A 19,776-nucleotide genomic window follows, 5' to 3' on the forward strand; every position below is an offset into this window, starting at 1 on the left:
TGATGGGTTTTTTCTGCAAAATAATCAAAGGAAAAGAAGTAGGCCTAGGACTCACAGAATATTGGCAGTGATTCGGACTATATGAATTTCTGAGTTTCAGCTTTTATTTAAGAAGTTTCCTTCTTCACAACTTTAAATATAGTACAAAAATGTAACTGACAGTTTTCTTATAGGGATCAGCACTAATGAAGCAAAACAATTTAGCATTATTCATAGTACAGACATAAAATAGCAAGAACCAGTCTCAATGCAGAAACTAGAATGAAAGGGCAAAAGCAAACAGTCCCATTATCAATCACATTTCTTATACTCATGCAACAACAACACAAGCACTAAGGAAGTATTACAAAGTTGGTATTAGAATTTGTGAGAGTCCCTGCTCTCCTTGCACAACAACTGTTGATACTCCATGGTTTTGCTTACAACAATGAACTGAGTCCATAAGAACTCCCAAACAGAAAGCAGCACAGTGAGCATTAGTAGTAGCCTAAGTGCCAGTTGCCCACCTAAAACCTCTGAGGTGCCTTACAGTGAGTTTTGTACCCTCTGTTCCAACAGTTATTTTGCAAATAACACAAAACACAGAACTGGCAGCAGCAGCAACGAGGTCTGCAACCTGCTGGTCATATACATGTTAGGAGAATGCAATTTGCATCGCTGGAATTAAGTTGATCAAGAAAATAGAATTCTCTCTAGACTACTACAGACAACTACTAAACTTTCCATAAAATTCATTATTCCTTTGGGGAAAAACATTAGCCCTTTAGGCAGGGAAGGGGAGAGGAAAAGGGACCTTAACCTTCCAAAAAACAAGAATAAGGGATATTCTGGCCTAGGAGCAAAGGGTAGGTAGTGCTTTCTTATCTGTAAAATTATTTTCTAAATATTTGGAAATAAGCAGAACCAATTTTCAACAGAGAGATGCCAATGAGCTTTATGAAACATCCTAACTGGCCACTTGAAGGCAACAGGCAGTCCTAACTTCAGGAAAGCAGTGCTTCCAGGATTGTGCAGAAGGCTGTTCCTTGGTTTCATAGTTAACATTCCAGAAAGGAACTCTCAAATCTGTTCAAGGCAGTTGCTCATAGCCTTAGCTGGCAAAATTTGACTCAGTCCTGTTCCTGGGGCTGCACTTCAGCAGACTTGGCAGGCACATGGGTTGCCCTTTACCTGAAATTCAAAACCTTGTGTTCTGCCTCCGTGGTGCCATCCTGACTTATGCTCTAAGAATATTGCAGCATCTGTGACGTGCTTGTCTGCTGCTTTTGCAGGCAACACACACAAGCAAATCTCAGAACTCTTCAGGAGTCCATACAGCAGTGGCTCACCCATCAGATGTAGCTAATGAGCCACTTGACCAAAATCTAGCTGCCATTAACAATGGGTCTGTATTGAAATACAGGACAAGAGCTTTAGGTTTTTAACAATGTTCAGTTTGTAATGGTGGCTCTTCAATAGCATCACCTTGTTAAATATATTTTGCATAGCTCCAGAAACCTGACTTCAGTATTTCAAAGGCTGGTTTTCCCCCTGAAGTCCTTAGAAAAACCAAAGTCAGATTTACACAGCCTCAGAGAGTAACATGCTGCATGGGTGAGCTATTCAGTCTCCCAAGCATAACTTTAGTATGTCAGACTCTGAGGTATTCCTGAAGGGATGCACTTCATCATCAGTTCTTTCCACACACAGATAAAGTGACAGATCAATACTCAGACCTGGTCTGGTGCATTATTTCTTTGTAATGACCAAACTCAGCAGAGATGCAGAAACAACTCCAGCAGTTCTTGAAAATGGGTATTAGTTGGTATTAACTCCTGCATATCCTGATCATCTGGATCTGTTGAAGAGTTTTGCCATTCTGTTACATAAGTATTTTGTTACATAATTATTTTATCCAGCTTCCTTGTCAATAATTCTACACGAGTACTTAACTCCACAAGCTTTTCTTTCATCTAGGAAATAAGAGAAGAGTATTAAAATCAGCAAAAAAAGTCCTAACACTGGATCTTTGAATAACCTGCACCCCACTTAAAATGGCTAAAGAGCAGCTCACTTTCAAGGTGGGAAAATATAGAGGGGCTTGATCTCTATACTGCATGTTTAGTACTGACAAAAACAGCACCCAGATCAGAGGGCTGCACGAAAAACTGGAGATGGATCAATGTGAACCAGAATCAGCCCTTCCAGGGACATAGTGGAAGATGGAGTTGCTGCAGTTTTACTATGATGAACCTGATCTTTCCTAGTTAAGTTTTCACAGAGACAGAGATTTTCTTTGACAGTATGTGGACAAACTGTTTCATCATTAGCTTAGGAATACATGTGGACATTATGTCTCAAAAAGCAAAGGCCAGATGCTTGAGCTTGTTCTAGTCAACAAGGGAACTCTCTACAGTCAGGTAACTTGTGTTTGCAATGAAGTGCTGTCATATTTTTACTTCAATCATGTATTATTACTAAATCAACAGTTAAAACTTCAGAAGTTTTATCTAGATAAGACTTTTTTATCTTAGCCTCACTTGACCTGTGAAAACACTCTGATCTTATAGAAATTGGAAGATGACTTGGAAGAGGACAAAACTTAGAAATGTAAAAGGCCCATTACAAGAGAAACTAAAACCTAAACTGAACCCCCCCAAAAAAGTAATGAACAAATTATCACATAAATACTGGATATTCTGGCTGTCTCCAACACACAATAACTTTATTTGAGCTAAGGCACAGGCAATTAACTAGCATAACCACTAGTCAGGTTACAGATAAGAACATCCACTTTCTTGAGGAGGGAGGTCCTAGAATTCTCTCTGAAACTACAAATCCTGCCATGGTGTTTTGATCTTACACAGACATAAAAATACGACTTTAAAAATCCCTTTCAAAAAAAATCTATTTTTAAATTCTTCAACAATGACAACACAAGTCATAATACTTAGGCCAAGTCTGCATAAATGACTTTAGGGTTTTTTTTCTTTGCAAGGTATAGAGATAAAAAGATAATGAACTTTTGCCAAAATTTAGCTAGAATTTGGTATGTTCTGCACTTTAGAGGTCTTAGAAAATGTTTCATGTCTCATGCATTGAGTCAGCTATTGTCAAATAAGGCAGCATTTTCTCAATCTTAGGCACTAAAAACCCCCCACATTTGTGTCAATGGTTTTGAATTAATGTCCAAAATTACCAGCATTTTAAAAGTATTTTCTTACATTCTGCATGCGTTTCTTTAAGGTCACTGCTGGAAAATTCACCTTAGAAGCTTCTAAAATCATTTGATTTTTTAAGAAGTAACTGGAAAACAAAAGGGGAAAGAAAAAAAAAAAAAAACAAGAAAAACAGTTAAAAACCTATAGTTGCACTTTTTAGACAGATGATTTAAGATGGTTTTAAAGCAAATACAAATTTGCTGCCAAAAGTAGTAATTATGAAAATACTCAAAACATAACAATGGTTTTATTTTGGAATCAAGATCCTCTCATCACCTGCTGTAAGTAATTTACAGCTGCTATAGTCAAGTCCTCAACCTATCATGGAATCACTTTGATACCTTAGGTTAGCTAAATGAATCTGGAACTGAAGAGATTTCAGCATTGCACACAAGCAAATATGAAATCCTACATTACACAAGAACACTCAAGAGGTGTAAGGCAAATCAAAGGGATTCACATCAACACAGTTTAGACATCAAGAATATTAAAATCCCACACCAGTGTGCTCAGACAAAAGTCAAACCACTTTTGTTAGCTGTGGGCCAGTTGTACAGTAACTTAGTGAAGTAACCTGTGAAGTCACTGACCATAAGAATGCCCTGTGCTCACCACATGATGCTGTCCTTGAAGAAACAGAACAAGTCCCGCAGATGTGCCAGCTCACTGCCAGAAGAATAAAGAATGAAGCCCACGGCCAAGCCACAGGACCGACAGAATAATAAATAATAAGCACTAAAAGGAGAAAGGAAAATGTTTTTAAAAAGAGGCTTTTGAAACCACAGATGCTGTATATTTGTCAGAGGACATCAAATCTTCAATTCCCTTGGGGCAAAATCCCAGGCATAGTAACGCCTCCTCCTCAAAAAAGTAATATGTACAAAACCAACATCACCATAAGAAACTGGGCATGTTGTGAAAGAAGTAATCTAATAAGTGAAGTTGCTATTAAGGAAGAAAATGCACATCTTACTATCACAGAATGGTTTAGAGTATTCTACTCAAACATGATTTAAGTAATAAAGCAATGCATGTGCTAGTTGTAAATTCTTTCTAATAAAATAGATTCTTACCCCATGCAGAGGGAGGGGCAAGGAAAAGTCAAAAAAAGAGCAAGTCTTATATTGAAAAAGTTCCCAATCCTGACAGTTTGTAAAACAGCCTTTAAAAATCATTTAAACAAGCTATTGGTTCTGTAAGCCCCTAGATGACATTTCACTTTCTTCCCGTTAGATTGAGTTACCAAACCTTGCAAGAATAAGGCAGTTATAAATAAAAAAACCAATTTTATAATGTTAAGTATTAAGAAAAAACAACCAGCCAATAGCCACCCCTCCCCACAAGACCAAACCAACCAAAATCCCACCAAACCAAACCAAACCAAACCAAACCAAACGCAAAGATGTTTTAAGTAAGAGACCTTTTAGGAAAGGGAACAAAGGGACCTACAAGTTAAGCTGTCTTCTACTGCTTTGCTCGAATGTTTCTCTCTACCTACAGAGGTTAGAGCAGCAAAACTCTTGGATTTCAAGTGAAAACTACATCCCTACAAAAGGTTTCTCCATCCGAAGTGTGAAATAGGCACAGAAGTCACCTGGGATTTTGCCGAGCCCCTCAGAACCCCCGCGCACAAGCCGGAGGAGCTCCCGGCCGTGCCGGAGCCCGGCTTTGCCCGCACGATTTACCGCGGCTGCCGCTCAGGGCAGGCCCGGGGCCGGAACTACGGGAGCTACGCACCTTCCCAGGAGGGCTCCCTCCAGGCCGACCAGCAGCGAGTCCTCCCAGGTCACATCGCTGGTGACTTCTGAGGAGAAAGAGAGAGACGCGCTGCAGCCGAGAGCCCCCGGACCAGCCCCCGCCCGGTCTCCGCTGCCCGCCCGACGCCCGTGCGGGGCAGAGGCGCGCCCACAGCGCCCGCCGGCCCGACGAGGCACTGACTGAGGCAGATGAGGACGCGAAGCCCCGGCGGCTCCTGCCCGCACAGCTGCAGCGAGTCCCCCAGCACCGTCCAGCAGCCACGGCAGTGGAACACGGCGCACTCCTCCGGCAGCGGACCCTGCCGCCGCGGCGGCGATGCCGGCACCGCGGCCGGCGGCAAGGAAGGCGACGGCGGCGGGGGCGGCGACGGCGGCGGCGGGGGCGGGGGTGGCGGCGGCGAGGCCCAGGCGGCAGCGGCGGGGGGGGGCGCCCGCTCCAGCACGATGGCCCCGATGGGCTGCGGGTCCTGGAACAGCTGTCGCAGCTGCTGCCGCACCGCCATCTCCTCCCGCCAAGCGTTCGGGCGCGGGACCCGCCCCCCGAGTATCGCGATTGGAGGGTGGTTCGCATGTCTGCATTACCATTGGTCACTGGGCGTGTCAATCCTGGCCGCCCTCGGCTATTGGGCAGCGGGCCTCACCGCGCGCGGCTTTCTCTACCAGGAACGCCTCATGGCGCTTGAAAATAAGCAGGCGCGGCGGACCGCGCCGCCATTGGCGGCTCCCGCGCTCCGCCCCCTCTAGCCACGCCCCTTCTCTGGCCCAGCCAATGGGCTGGCGCGGCGGGCCAGTTCGAACGGCGGGGGCGGTGCGAGCGGTGTCGGTTGGCGCGGGCGGGCAGGGCCACTCGGTCGGAGCCGCTGTCATGGCGCTCTCTTCGCTGCAGCCCCTGGAGGCGCTGAAATACACCGAGCTCCAGCGCATCGCCAAGGCCGCCGGGCTGAGGGCCAACCTTCGGGTGAGGCGGGGGCGGCTGTGAGGGAGCGCTGCCCACGAAGCTCCGGGTTCTGGGGTGCCCCGTAGCGAGAACGCGTCCCCAGCCTCCCAGGGCGCACCCTCCCGGGTCTGGAGCGCCGCGGTGTGCGGCGGTGGCGTCGCCCTGGGGCGCCCGGGGGCTGCGCTGCCGTCCGGGGTGCGGGCACGCACTTGGGGAGGGGGAGAGCGGGGCTCCGATGTCCGCCGGGCATCGAGAAGGGGCGGCTGCCTCGCCTCTGCTGGCCCGGCTGCTCCCCACGCCGGTGTCCCCGCTGCGGGTAGCTGTGTTTGTTTGCTTGGCTTTGTTTGTTTTGGGTTTTTTTCCTAACGACTCGGAGAGGGAGGAGCAGTGACAAGAGAGCCCCTTACGGGAGGAGAGGGCGGTCGCGGTTGAGGGGCGAGAAGCCAAAGGGCGCCCCCGGGTCCTGCCTGGAGCTGCGGGCGCTGTGAGGCGCGACCCGGCTCCGCCCGCAGCCATGGCACAACTCGTAGAGCCTTAAAGGAAAGATCTTGGGTGGACAAGGCGGTTCCCTGTCCTCACAGGACTCAGAGCTCTTCTGGAAATATTAATTTTGGGGTACTTTCTTTGTTTTTGTGCTGACCTGTCTACTTAGGTGTTTAAGAGTCTTTCATAGTTTGAATTATCAATGGTGTATTTTCATCGTTGTTTTATTACTGTTACTGTTGAACGTATGCGAGGGGTGAAAAGAATGCTTTGCCCGTAGCATGGGCAAGGCAGAAGCAATTGCAGAAATTTGACACAATTTTAATTCAAGTTCAGCTGCGCGGTGGGGCTTAAAACACTTTGTCTCCTTCCTTGAACAATTACCCTCCTCGACAATAGAGCAGGGGAAACCTAGTCAAGGAGATTTGCCCTTGTGCCTCCGTGGAGAATGTGCTGCAGATTTACCTGTGGCCTCAGGCACTTTGCCTCATTGACTCGAGCGAGTCCTTGGTGTGCCTTCTGCTGCTGGATTTGGGAAATGTTCTGCTCGCTCAGTTTATAGGATGTGGGTCGGGCCTGGGCCAGCTTCAGTGACTGAATGGACTGTTTGGTTCATGGGCTGTTTTGGTTTCTCTTCAGGCAGACAAATTGTTGGAATCATTAAAGCTGCACTTTGAAAGGACGAATGAAGAAAGTGAAAATATGGTAACATAATAAATCAGACCTTGCTTTTAAGAAATGTGAACCTTAATTTGTAACCCATAGGGCAGAGCATGTCCTGAAGTGTGATTTTGACCACAATGGGAACTGTAATAGAAATACCTTTTTCTTCTTAGTGACCTTAATTTTAAGTACTTATGTGCTGATAGAAATAGATTTGCTAATGTTAGTTTTGAAGCGGCCTCTATGACTGAAAGCTGATTTCCTTTCAGCTGCCAAAATTACCAATGCATTTTTTAGCATCAGTACAAACCTATTCTCTGTGAACAATGACATTTAATTTCCACTGAACAAACCTTAATTCTTGCTTGTTTGGCTCCAGACACTATTCAGTAGCAAATACAAAAATATTTTATTTATTTTGTATGCCTTAATGAGGAGGACTAGGTACTAATTGGAAAGCATTTTGCATCTACTACAGTTTACTTTCCCTATAATGAAAGCAATATGGTTATGCTGCTTCCTTTATTTGCCTCTTAGTGTTTTGTTTTCTTAAATTTTAAATAGTTTTCTGTAAGCTGAATTGTTTTGTTGAGTGTGGCAATGTTTTTTATTAAAGTAATTTGTTATGTCCTTTTTCTAAAATACATCTCCCTTTAAGTGCATCCCTTAAAAATCTTTAAAGGCTTGAGGAACTGGTATAAACCTTGTCAGCTTTTTAAAAATTTTCATGAGCAGGAAAGGAGCCCTGTTTTTACTGGTGAAGAGTATTCCACAAATGTACAAATATGGGAGGGTCATGACATCATGCAAGTTAGATTTCAAAAATAAAATATTAGATTGTTATAATTTATTAAAATGAAATGTGATAAACCAGTCATAGGAATTGTATTTAAAGTCTCCAAACAATGAGCTTTGATGCTTAGGGGAATCTAGATTGTGCCAGTTTTTTGATTACTATGCTGCTATGTGGCATGCTACTGTTTATCCTTAGTGTAAAATACTTTTTTAGATAATAAAATTGAAACTGTCCCTGGCGTATTTAGTGCATATTTGTGTCAGATATCTTCCAGTTATAATATTTTTCTGCTACAGGGTTCTGTAAAGAGTGCATGTGCTTCCATTAAATCGGATGAACTGAGCAATCAGGAGGAAATGTCTGATTCAGTGTGTTTCACTACAAAAAGACGTGGTCAGGATAAGAAAATAACCAGAAAAAAGAGGAACTCCCATGAGGAAACTAACAGCAGTGAAGAAAACCCAGTGCTTTCTGATGAGAAACAGGTGATTTGCTTGGCCTGCTTTTGTGTGCTGTCCTCCCTTCCTCTGAGCATAATTTAAGCACACTTGATTTCTTTTCAGTCACCATTTATAGATGGTATGTGTTCATATATGTGTGTGTGTGTGTTTTGACACGTAGAGAAATTGATATGCAAGCATTCTGGTACTGGTCTTTTGTATTTTGTAGCACTGGGTTTTGTCCCTTTATGCACTGTCCCATAATAAACAGACATTACTTCTAGTCACTGCTTCAAGACAATAAATTCCTCTAAGAAATATACAATTCCAAACATTTTATCTGAGTGTAAGGCTGCTAGTTCATTGTAATATTCTGAATCTTAGGCTAGTTTCAGAATTTATCTAAAATAATGCTGTTCTCTCTTTTTTGATACAGAAAAAAATATCAGAAGTTGCACAATTGTCTAAATATCATAGTTTTTTTTATTGTGAGGGTTGTGTGACTTAGGAAGAGAAAGTTACAGGTGAAATGAAGGTTGAATTTTTTTGAGTTGCAAGGAGTAGGTAAATTAAGAACTGTCTGAAAGACTTTTACTGAGGTAGAGGAGGGGAATGAGAAAATGAGGAGTATTAGTCTTTTAGTGTTAGAGAATTGTACAGTATGCAAAAATACAGCAGTAAAAAGTAACATCCCCAGTGAATTTAATCTTATGAATCATTAATTTTAATCCATAAAGGCAATTTTATACTAAAATGTGAGAGCTATGCAGGTCAAAGCTTTCTAATATATCTTAAGTTTGTGAAGTAACAGGGTAAGTATTTCACAGATTAACTCAGTTTGGACTTCAGAAAATCTCTTGCTCAGTCTCTCAGTCAAAGAAGACTCAGCTGTGAGGTTAGAGCCCAGTGCTTTAGGTTTTATCCAATCTGATGCTGAAAACCCTTGAGGATGAAGGCTGTGCACCTCTCTGCAATCTGTTCCACTGGCTCACTGCTCTCAGAACAACAGCCTTGCTTTATATCCAGCTGGAGCAAACAGGTTAAACAAGGTACGTTTAAATTGCAGACGCATTCTGAAATGAAAGAAAATGAAGTGCCTCAGGGGGAGCCCAAAAACGGACAGAAGGTATCACAAAACAAAATCCAAATAACTGAAGAGAGAGCTGTTGAGAAGCCAGGGAAGGGTGCTGGGCAGAAGAAACAGGCAGAGAAGGCTTCTACTAAAGTCAGGGGAGGACAACGTAAGTAGAAAATTGGATAAAAGTAACTTCAATTTGTGCTGCTCAGAATAACCAAAAGATAATTTTATTGTGTCTTTGTAGCATTGTTGTGGTGCATCTGCTGATCAGTAACTTGTTTTGGGGCTGCCAGAAGAAAATTGGTCTGGTTTGAGTTTGTGTTACTTGTTTAACATCGTAACACAAATCCACAAATTCTGCAGTGAAGGAATTTCGCTGGCTTTGACTTCAGAACTCTTGTTTTAGTGAAGGAGTTTTCAGAGAGATGAGTGGATTTGAGTTTTACACTTCCAAAAGGATCAATGCCTTTTGGAATAGCCTTGAGGTGGTGTTTGGCCTCTTGGAGGTGGCAAGAAAGAGAGGACTTGCTTCGTTATGGTCCATTTATCTTTTTCTACAGATGAACAGTTTTATCTTTTGCTTTCCAGGAGTAAAATCAGCAGAAAACATAGAATCCTTTACCATTTGTTTGAACTACCTAAGACTATCTGAATGTATTCTACTGGATCACTTTTTCATCTGGTGGTGTCTTTAGTCCTTCGAACATGATGCCACTGAAAATATTAATTAATTTATCCCCCACTGCTTTGTGTATGCAGCTGACATGAAGAAATTAGTTTGTCCACCTAATCTGATAATTTCTTGATATTGAGGGATCTGTCAAGTAAGATACACTTCTGCATTTGCTCTGTTAGGCTCAGTGTATGTAGTCTGTAAGTTTATTATGGATATTCTTGTTCCATAGAATTTACAAGGACAGTCTTATGGGACACCACCAATAATTTTGAACTAGCTCAGAAATGGGGTTTTTCTATGAACTAAAACGATTTTCTTTGTTTTTAAAAACAAAAGCAATAGAGTATGAGGGGACATCACTCATCTTGAGAGTTGGTACAGTGCTCATCTCTTCCTATATCTGTAGTAACAAGTCTGCATTTAATATCAAATCGATTTTTTAACTGCACACCATTATTTGTTTCCAATAAGGACTTCTTTCAATATATTGTAGTCATCTAAGTTTACTTTTGAGGGGATGTGAATGACCAGAAATACAAGTGTTTGCTGTTGATATGCAAAAGCTGAACTTGATGTAGAGTTGATATCTGATTTTTTTTTCCTTAAGAAAATTAATCCTTAAAATGTGAACGTGAGCTTATTACTACACCCGAGAACAGAGATGACAGAAATAGCTTGGACTTTGTATGTAAATAAGGCAGTGGCAGAAAAGTTGGTCAAAAGGTATTTCTTCTTTAGTATCAACATTTTAAAAACACAGACCAAGGCCTGTGAGTTTAAAGTTTTTATTTACTGCAAGCACAGGTCTCTTGTAAACTTTCCCTGAAAAATATTTTACTATCATAAGATACTAACCTAATATGACCCGCTTTGAAGAGATAAAGTGTGTTTTGGACACAAACATTGGAACAATATTTAAAACCACTGTGATTACTTTAAATCATCCAGGAGTCATAATGATTTTGTCTAATCTTGCTGTACCAGGTAATGCTCGTTCTGCAGCAGGGAAGATCCCTTTACATGTCAGCCGTGCACCCAGGTCTGCAGGAGGGACAGCTACCACACCAAGTAAGATAAGCTGCCATCTCTAGGAAGAGATGTGTTTTCTCTGTGTAAAGGGAGACTTGACTTAGTTTTTTTAAAACTCAGATTTCTAGTTGTGCTCAAATGAAAGAATATTCTCTCTTTAAAAAGCAAGAAAAAAAGAATTCCCAAATGTTACATATCAAGGTACATATTCCAGCTTGTAAATTCATAGTAGTGAAAGACTGGGATGTATGTTAAAAAACTGGTTTATTGAACATATTGGTACTTTTCCATACAAAAATTGTATTAATGATTTTGAAAGAACAGGAACACATACATGCTATTATTCCTGCTTGTTTAGTTTTCACTTTATAAATACTATGGTTGTGCTGTACTACTATACATTAGCTCATGTTCATCACTTCTTAAAATGTGTTAAATCGTCTCAAATGTAGATGTATTCGTTTTCTTTAACTGCAGAATTTGGGGATTGGGTTGGATGTTCTTTAAAGGCCCCTTCCAACCCAGACCATGATTCTATAATCCTCCAGGCTAGCAGGTAATGGGCCATGTAGCTGGTGAAAGATTCTCTTGCTCCTGTTTGCTCAGCTGTGTCTACAGCCTCTAGTTAGAGGGATGCATTGGCTTCTTTGAGGCCGTGACAATAGGTGTCACAAAATTCTCCTATTATGTACTAAACTCCCTTAGCACCAAATTTTATCTGTGAATGTTCTTATTTTTGGAACTTCTTAGACTTCAAAAAGTTGCATGAGGCTCAGTTCAAGAAAATGGAATCTATTGCTGACTACATTGAGAGGAAAAAAAAACTGAATGAAAGTTGCAGCGCAGTCAAGGTAAGAGATAACATGGGAAGTACCCATTGTTGGCATATTCAATTATTTCAAGGGCCTTTCTGTAAAAGTCCTACCAGGTCTCTTTAGATCAGTAAGTAGCTGGTCATGTGAACCTGCAGTGGAATATCATAACCAATATATATAGTTATTTGTATATAACTTATATAACAATACAAGGTTTTACATGTTAACTGTGTGCAGCTGTAGAAACCAACAACTAATTTGTGGTTTTTGAGTAAAAATAATTGTCACAATTACTTTGGTGAAAGATCTCCTGGATCTTTTGTTTACAACTTTTTTAATTGCTGCACAATTTAACCAAGGGGATAGGTTATTTTTCAAAGAGCAGGAATTAAATATTTTCTCTTTTGTGCCTGAATTATCATCCCATGGCTACGTATGATTCTCCTTAAAAATACATTCAATTTGTGTTCTCAGTTCTTGTACTTCACGCTCTCATGGCTGAAAGCTGCTAACAGGGCCTCTCACAAAGTGCAGTAGAGCCTAAAAAAGTGACAGTAATGCATCAATGAATGTGTCAATGAATATGGCAGTGGCCATAGAATTGTTCAGGTTGGTTACTCTAGCACTGTCCATATCAAACAGTAACAATGAATGAAACACCTGAATGCTACTTTTTTTTTTTTAATGGCATATATTGTATCAATGTATACTTGAGACAAATTGCTAATCAGGAGGTGCTGACCAGAAAATCAAATCCCTTAAGAACATCCGAAAAAGACACTCCATATTCTAAGGTATGTGTTGTCAGGTCAATTTAATAATAAAAATACTTACATTTAAAATATGCTTTTAAAGATATTTTAAATGTAAGTATTTACATTTAAATGTAAATAGAAGAGGCCATAGGCTTCTGATTCACTCTGTGTTTTCCCTTCCTCTTGGCTGCTTTGTAGATAAATTTTCATTAGAGTGTGGTAACTCAGAATTTGCTTTTCCCTAGAAACAAGCTGGTGGCAAAAGATTTTTATTCAGCCCAAATGCAGAAAGAGGCAGGTTCTCCACCACCAGCACTCCTTGTAATGTCCGGCGCTCCCCACGCAATTCTCTGAACGCTGCTAATCGGAGCATTTTATCCCAGAAATCTTCATTTCATCCTTCTGTGCTTTCAACATCCAAAATGAACGTCAGGTAAAAAAACAAATCAAAGTTATCAGCAAGCCATTGGATGTGATACACATGAAATAGTTAACACTGACTGTGAATTTACTACATTATTTCTCTTCCAAAAAATGAACTATGCAAGACTAATTCTGATTACTAACTTTCAGCCTGGCTTTTTGGGTGGTTTAAGCCTCATTGTGCTGTTACTGTCTTCATTTTTCATTTCTGTCTGTTAGAAGAATCTCAAGTCCTAGCTTTCATTTTTCTGAAGCCAAATGATGCAAAATCAAGCAAATTATTTTACTTCTATTACTGTGTTAGGTTTTCTATTTTGCCAGGCAGCCTAGTAGTTTCTGTTTATCCTAATTAATTTTTCTGTAAATTTTTAAAATCAGAACTCTCTTCAGTATTCCAGGTGAGTCTTGCAATGGTTTTTAGGTATTTTCTTCCTTCTGTCCTCTACTTCCCCTGCCCTTCAGTGTCACAGCATGGGTCCTCTTGTGATTGACTAAGCAGCCTGTTTCTAGCAGATGGGAACTGACACCAGAAGTCATGAGCAATTGCTAAATGGATGAATTCTTACTCAATGCTATTATACCTTGTCTCATTTCCTTTTAGAACATCATGTGTATGTCATCATTCTTCCACAGTAATCTAATTCTATATTACTGTTAATATTTCATGAAATTTCTAATTTCTAATGAAAGCCTTTATTTCTACTATTTCTTTGTTGATTTCTAACTATTATACTAATTTTGACTTTATTCAGTTTCCTTAACCTTCCACAGCGACTGAAGTTCTGATTAGATATTCTCCCTTTGCTAACAATACACAGTTGTTCACAGGCCTTGGTTCCAGTGTTTTCCTTGCTCTGATGACCTTCACTTTTCCACTTCTGCATGCCAAAATCATGGCTGCTGGGAATTTTTTTTTGTCCCTGACTAAAGTGTATGTGGGATTATTGGTTTTAAATCAGATAATGGAACTTCTCATATTGCTGTCTGATAATATATATTATTTATGAGACTTTGGAATGCAGGTCTTCTGCTGTTCAAAGGTCAAAATCAAGATTACAAACTTAATGGCTTTGTTTTTACTTTAAATGTCTTTTTTATTTCACTAGATAACAAATGTCAAAAATACACTGCGTCTAGTGTCCTCTTGGATGAGCTTGGATGTCTTCACTGTAGCCCTAATTGACTTCTAGCAATATGTGAACCAAAACATTACTTTCAGAATTTGCTTCCAAAATTCCATTCCACAGTTGTACTGTGGTGGTGGACCTTGCAAGCTGTACTTCATCATAAACTTGCTTGTCTACAAAAACAGCTTTCTTCAACATTTACTCCTTGTCTTTCTAAATCTTGCAAGCTCATGTCTTATTCTCATGCGTTTTTGCAAGATCTTGAATTTTAATTCATGTGCACATATGAGTAATCATAGGTGTTCGTTAAAAATGTGTATATACACATTTGGAATACATATGGAATGTGTGTGTCTTGGTATGCAGGTGTCTTTGTTTGGAAAGACAGTAGTCTGCTAAGGAAGGCAGGAGCCTCCCCACCCCTCTGAATTGCTATAAATTTTAAATTAAGGGGCTGTCAGGCAAAAATATGGGAGCAGGAAATAACAGTTCTTTAATAGGGAAAAGAAAAAAAAATATAAAATAAATAATGGAGTACACTAGAACAACACTGACAGAGTCAGAACCCAACCTGACACCCTGTGGGTCAGGGTGTTGGTGGCAGTCTGATTGAAAATGTGGCTGCAGTCCTCCTGAAGTATCAGGTGTGGTTCTGTTGGGGCAAAGGGGGGTCCTGTAGAGAAGGATGTATTCTTCCTCTGAAGATCCAGTGGAAGAAGAAGACAGCTGCTGTTTCTCTGGGGAATCCCGTGCAGAAAGCCGTGTTGGTGTCTCAAAAAACTTCTGGATTATATCTGAGTAGCAATGCTTGAAACCTCAGATTGTATCCAGGTAGCAATGCTTGGCTCCTCCCTCTGGCTCACATCTCCCAATGGGATGTTATAGTTCTTATCAGTCATGCAGTGCCATTCAATAGTCTGTTATCAGCAGATGTCCCCTCCCGAGGGAGGTGTGAATGTGGTCACTCAAAGAGAGAGATAAAGCAAACTGCCCACTTGACAAAGGATAATCTGCCATACAGATGGTGACTGAAAACATCTTGCATTGCAATCTTCACCAGCAGATAACTTGTGTGTTTCAAAATTGTCAGCTTCTTCCTCTTGTAGGTCTTTGAGGTCCAGCATTCTGTTAGTTGTCTTTCAGTTTTTCTTAATTTGAATTTTAAAACTAATGAAATATGCAATGCTTTACTACAGAATCCAGGTCTAAAGTAAATCATATCTGTTGGTGAATAAATCTACTAGCTTATTGCACCCAAGTATATTTGCTTTTCAAAATAACAAGAAAGTCAGTTCTTTGTATTTTCTAGTAGTACTTACTGCTATTGACACTGGCTCGAAACTTGAAGTGTTATACCAGCAAGGTATTTTAGTACAGTTTTTGTATGAGCTGTGAACATCTTTCACAAAGTAAATATTTCTATCTGTAGTAAACAATTTAATAATAATTAATATAGAAGGCAGGACCTTCTATATTCTGGCACATTGCTTACATTCCTTGTAGGTGACTGAACTTGTCTTCACATTTCTAAAATCTTTCAGGTTCTCAGAAGCCACAAAAGATAATGAGCACAAACGCTCTCTTACCAAGACTCCATCTAGAATGTCTCCATACATGGAGGAGCTCTGCACACCTGACACTCAAAAGAGCTGCAAACTACGAAGTCAGAAGAACAGTAAGGGAAATGCAAGAAATAATGATCTGACTGCATCAAAGGGTAAGGTGGATGGTGACTATTTGGCTCTTTCAGATCAAGACTTTTGTCTTACTGAATTACTGTACAAGTTTTTAACAATCGATGTCACATAGACCCAAGTTTTAATTTAATTCTCTAATTTATGACCGGTTCTTCAGAATCTGCAGTAGTTTCTTTGTTTCCTTTGTTTTCCAGCAATTTGACTAAAATGTTTAGGTGCCACAACTTAAACATATGGTACCTAGCTACCTACAGAAAAGAGGATAGAAAGTCTTCCAGACCTTTAGGGACTACATAGCAGAAGATTCAGATAGCAGATACGGGGACACTCCATCAGCACAGAAGGGAATTCCTGACACCTTCCCAGAGGTCTCGTTCTTCTTGTGTGGTTAGCATGCATCAGGCTTCTAGCTGTGCTTTAGGATAACCTGTGATCAGCCTCAGCACCCTGATAACTCAGGAAATAAAATTAAGAAAAATCAGAAATCTTCTGATTACTAACAATTTTTGCAGCAACACAGCTCTGCTATCCAGCCATTGGCACCCTTAGCATTACAGGGATATTTGCACAGGTCAAGAACCCTGAGCTTCCTCGTTTGCTGTATAATAATACTGATGTTTTCAAGGGGCAAGCAAAATTCCACAGTGATCTGAAGCTGACCTGAGCCAAAAGAATTCTTCTTTAACATGAAAAACCACTTGGTTCCAAATAGGCATGGAAGAAACGCAATTTGCCTTGAAGGACTAGAAAAGCACACGGAGCTGTATGTGCTCTTCTAAGGTGTAATCACAGCTGAAGGGCCAGTACTCTACAGTTCTTGTCCCTCCCTATTTCAAGTGAGAATTGCATTGTTTGTGCAATTCTATCTTTAGAAGTAGCAGCAGGGGAATTTAATGGCTCTTTGGTCTTGGTAATCGCAGTGTGGTCTTTCTGTGTACATTGATGCTCCTGCTACTCTAACAATGGTATCTTGGTGCCTTTTGTAGTTCTTACCCCCTTCAAGTTTGGAGCTCAACCTGCAGAACCCACAAGTGGAAAGAAGACATTTGATCTCAAAGCAAGTCTCTCTCGGCCGCTTCGGTATCAGCCGCACAAAGGTACCGTGACCCTGCGCAGCCCGCGTCGGTCACAGCCCTCGCACAGTGAGAACAAAGTGTACAGCCTCTTTTCCTGTCCCTTTTGCTTTCTCTATGGGTTCCCACATAGTCTGATATTAAATTTCTTCATAATATATGCTTCAAGTGCCTCCCTACTGAAGATTAGGATTTTATGACCTAAAGCCCATAAATACAAGAATAAATATCCTTGCGTTCCACTGAATAGATGCATGTACAGGAAATACAAAATATTCCTTACACAACGAGGTGGGTTTTTTTAATCTCATGTGAGAAGCTGAACTTTTGCATGTTGAATGTTACTTCTAAACACAGTCACCTGTTTCTACTTACAGAACTACTTATAGGGAATGAAACTGATAACATAGCTTAAAGAGGCATTTCATCTTCAAAACAACCAGTAAGAAACAGGCTAGCTAGGATAAATTCATGATAGGAAGTTAAGCCCACAATTAGTTACTAAACTATTAAACTAGTCTCTCTTTTTGCTCCTAAATTGTAGGACGACTAAAACCGTGGGGAGAATTTAAAGAAAATGCTGTTCTCAGTAGGTCTGGTGGTATCTGTTCACATAGGAAAGATTACAAACAGCCACATCTCCAGACAAGGTTAGTACACCACTCGTCTTTTTATAGATAGTGTTACTTAAAGTAATATGATGATTTATTCTTCTTATTAGGATTTAAATGTAGTTTAGGAAAGAATACTTTTGTATTAAAGACATTTTTCTTTCCAATGACTGTTGAAATTTCAAGAAGGCCAACATAAGGCTGCTCTGAATTTAAGACTTTTGTTTTTTTTTCCACAAACAGTATCAGTTCCAGGGTTTGGAGATTTACCTTAATCTTGGAAGAAGCTGTCAATATTACCATGCTGTTACCTTGAGTGTTAGACCTGCATGTCTCAGCAGATGTATTTGCCTGAATGTTTGGGTGCAGTCCATAGTGGTACTCTTATCTCTGCCTATGGCAAAGGCAGCACTGATTAAACCTGTGTTAGGCTGTGGGCAGCTTCAGATTCCTTTGGTTGCTAGTGTCTCTACCTTTAATAAAACTTGACATGATCTCTTTTTTTCCCCTCCAGGGAAGAAAGGCGTGAGATGCTTGAGCAAGACAGAAAAGAGAAAAGGGCTCATGCTCTTGGGAAACGTAGAGCCCTATCTGGGTGTTAGGATGAACAAGAAGTATCCAAGACTTCACTGTAAATACTGTTCCTCTCATGTAAAGGCTTGTGCTCTGTGTATGGTTCAGGTTGCTTTTAGCGAGTGGAATCCAGAAAGCAATTAATGAGACCTTGGAATGTGCTCTGAGCATAATGATGATCAACTTCTCCATTGAGAGTTCTAACCTTTCAGGGGCTTAGAACTCTCTTGTTGCTTTGTAATGTTTTCATTTAACTAATTTACTTGACTAAAAGATGTTAAAGAAGAAAATATGAGTGGAAAAAAGATGCTCGAGAAGCCTCCTTGCAACTTAGGACAGACTTGTGCATCAGAATGCACTTGTTGTGTGCTAGAGTGCAGGCTTTAGATAGCAGCAGCTTCAAAATGTTCCCCAGTGTTCAAAATGACAAGATTTGGAAGTACCTGCTCGCCCTGTTCTCCAGGTCAATCCTTAAATGCTCTAAGTTACAGCAATTATTCAGCATTTCTAATCTAATCTTATGGAATAGTAGGGAATTTCAAAGAGAAGAAAAAATATGCAAGCTCTCTGGCAAACTAATGTGTAACATAATTGTAAACTACCTTTTTGAAAAAGTCACAACTGAATTTACAAATTACCAGTTGAATGCTTTGGTACAGTTAAGGTTTTCTTCATTTCTATGGTAAATAGCAGATGTTAAAATTCTCTTGCTTTTCACCTCTAAGATGCTTAGAAGATGTCATAATTGTGTTGAGGTACACTCAATACCTTGGTTTTAAAAGAAGCTGTTATTTTTGCATTTAAAAAATACATAGAAAAGTTGTCTGGATTTTTTAGGGATAGAAGTAGAAAGATAATTTAGCAGTTGTAATCTCAGCTGTTGAGCAAATAAATGTTTCACTGAATTTAGTATCCCATCAAATATATGTTGCAATGTCAAGAAAAAGCAAGTTTTTTAATAAAGAAGACAATAAATGTTTTGTATATGTCCTGTTTATCACTGGCTTTATCATTTAGTATACCAACTACAACTTCCTTTCTCTGGCACTCATTTTGTTCACACCTGTATTTACTGCTGTGTTTTCCTGTGCCAGGTTTTCCTCACTAACTCACCTGCCCTCCCACTTCATGGAAAGATGTTAGCTCTGGTATCATCATTCTTCTACAATTAAGCAGCTGCATTCAATGCAAAATGAAAATGGTAGTACAAGATTCTGTTTCAGCTTGCTTCATTGTGGTCTCTTCCCTATAAAATACAGTACATTTAATATTTCTAAAGTTCACTTAAACAAGGTCACTGTGGAGGAGGTCAGTGCTTTGAGAGTTTGACAGCTGAAACATGCCCTTTACAAAACAAGTGTTGGGTGGTTATCTTGAATTCCTGAAAACTGGATTTCTCTGCAAAAGGGAGGTGTTAAGGCTCTGTGCAGCAGTTGAGGCTGTGAATTCTTGCTACACAGCTGAGTTAGGCTAACTGCACACAGCAGGAGTGGGATCTGCTCTGCCCTGTAATGATGCCAAGTTAGCCAAGCTCTGCCCCCTCAGGGAGCAGACAGAGCTGCAGCTTTCCTCCCACCCCTTTGGAGCATTGCTTCTTTCCAACATCCTTGGCTCTGTATCATTGTAGGATTATCTTCAACAGC

General features: G+C 40.5%; 2 protein-coding genes across 2 annotated transcripts; one reads left to right on the forward strand and one right to left on the reverse strand.

The window, feature by feature from the left end:
• Positions 1-83: 83 nt before the first annotated feature.
• Positions 84-5,460, reverse strand: OIP5 (Opa interacting protein 5). Its single transcript, XM_063159043.1, has 5 exons — positions 5,139-5,460; positions 4,938-5,004; positions 3,813-3,935; positions 3,204-3,285; positions 84-1,952 (listed from the first exon to the last, which is right to left on the reverse strand). Exons 1-5 carry the CDS (start codon positions 5,458-5,460, stop codon positions 1,878-1,880), a joined length of 669 nt encoding a protein of 222 aa, XP_063015113.1. The 3' UTR covers positions 84-1,877.
• A 334-nt stretch (positions 5,461-5,794) lies between these two features.
• Positions 5,795-19,117, forward strand: NUSAP1 (nucleolar and spindle associated protein 1). The gene is made up of 11 exons (XM_063159044.1): positions 5,795-5,915; positions 7,017-7,082; positions 8,133-8,321; positions 9,343-9,517; positions 11,015-11,098; positions 11,810-11,910; positions 12,875-13,062; positions 15,721-15,896; positions 16,863-16,973; positions 17,494-17,599; positions 18,075-19,117. The coding sequence occupies exons 1-11, from the start codon at positions 5,823-5,825 to the stop codon at positions 18,160-18,162; spliced, it is 1,377 nt and encodes a 458-aa protein (XP_063015114.1). The 5' UTR covers positions 5,795-5,822; the 3' UTR covers positions 18,163-19,117.
• Positions 19,118-19,776: the final 659 nt, after the last annotated feature.

This window comes from Melospiza melodia, chromosome 6, assembly GCF_035770615.1.
Source record: "Melospiza melodia melodia isolate bMelMel2 chromosome 6, bMelMel2.pri, whole genome shotgun sequence".
NCBI classification, from domain to species: domain Eukaryota; kingdom Metazoa; phylum Chordata; class Aves; order Passeriformes; family Passerellidae; genus Melospiza; species Melospiza melodia.

Excerpts from the sequence above, each read along its gene's own strand:
- OIP5 (XM_063159043.1), bottom strand. The coding sequence starts at position 5,460 with ATGGCGGTGCGGCAGCAGCTGCGACAGCTGTTCCAGGACCCGCAGCCC. Across the intron at positions 5,005-5,138 it reads TCGCGTCCTCATCTGCCTCA|AAGTCACCAGCGATGTGACC; the intron begins GTCAGTGCCTCG and ends CTTTCTCCTCAG. Across the intron at positions 3,286-3,812 it reads TTCAAGGACAGCATCATGTG|TTACTTCTTAAAAAATCAAA; the intron begins GTGAGCACAGGG and ends TTTGTTTTCCAG.
- NUSAP1 (XM_063159044.1), top strand. The coding sequence starts at position 5,823 with ATGGCGCTCTCTTCGCTGCAGCCCCTGGAGGCGCTGAAATACACCGAG. Across the intron at positions 5,916-7,016 it reads GGCTGAGGGCCAACCTTCGG|GCAGACAAATTGTTGGAATC; the intron begins GTGAGGCGGGGG and ends GTTTCTCTTCAG. Across the intron at positions 9,518-11,014 it reads TAAAGTCAGGGGAGGACAAC|GTAATGCTCGTTCTGCAGCA; the intron begins GTAAGTAGAAAA and ends TTGCTGTACCAG.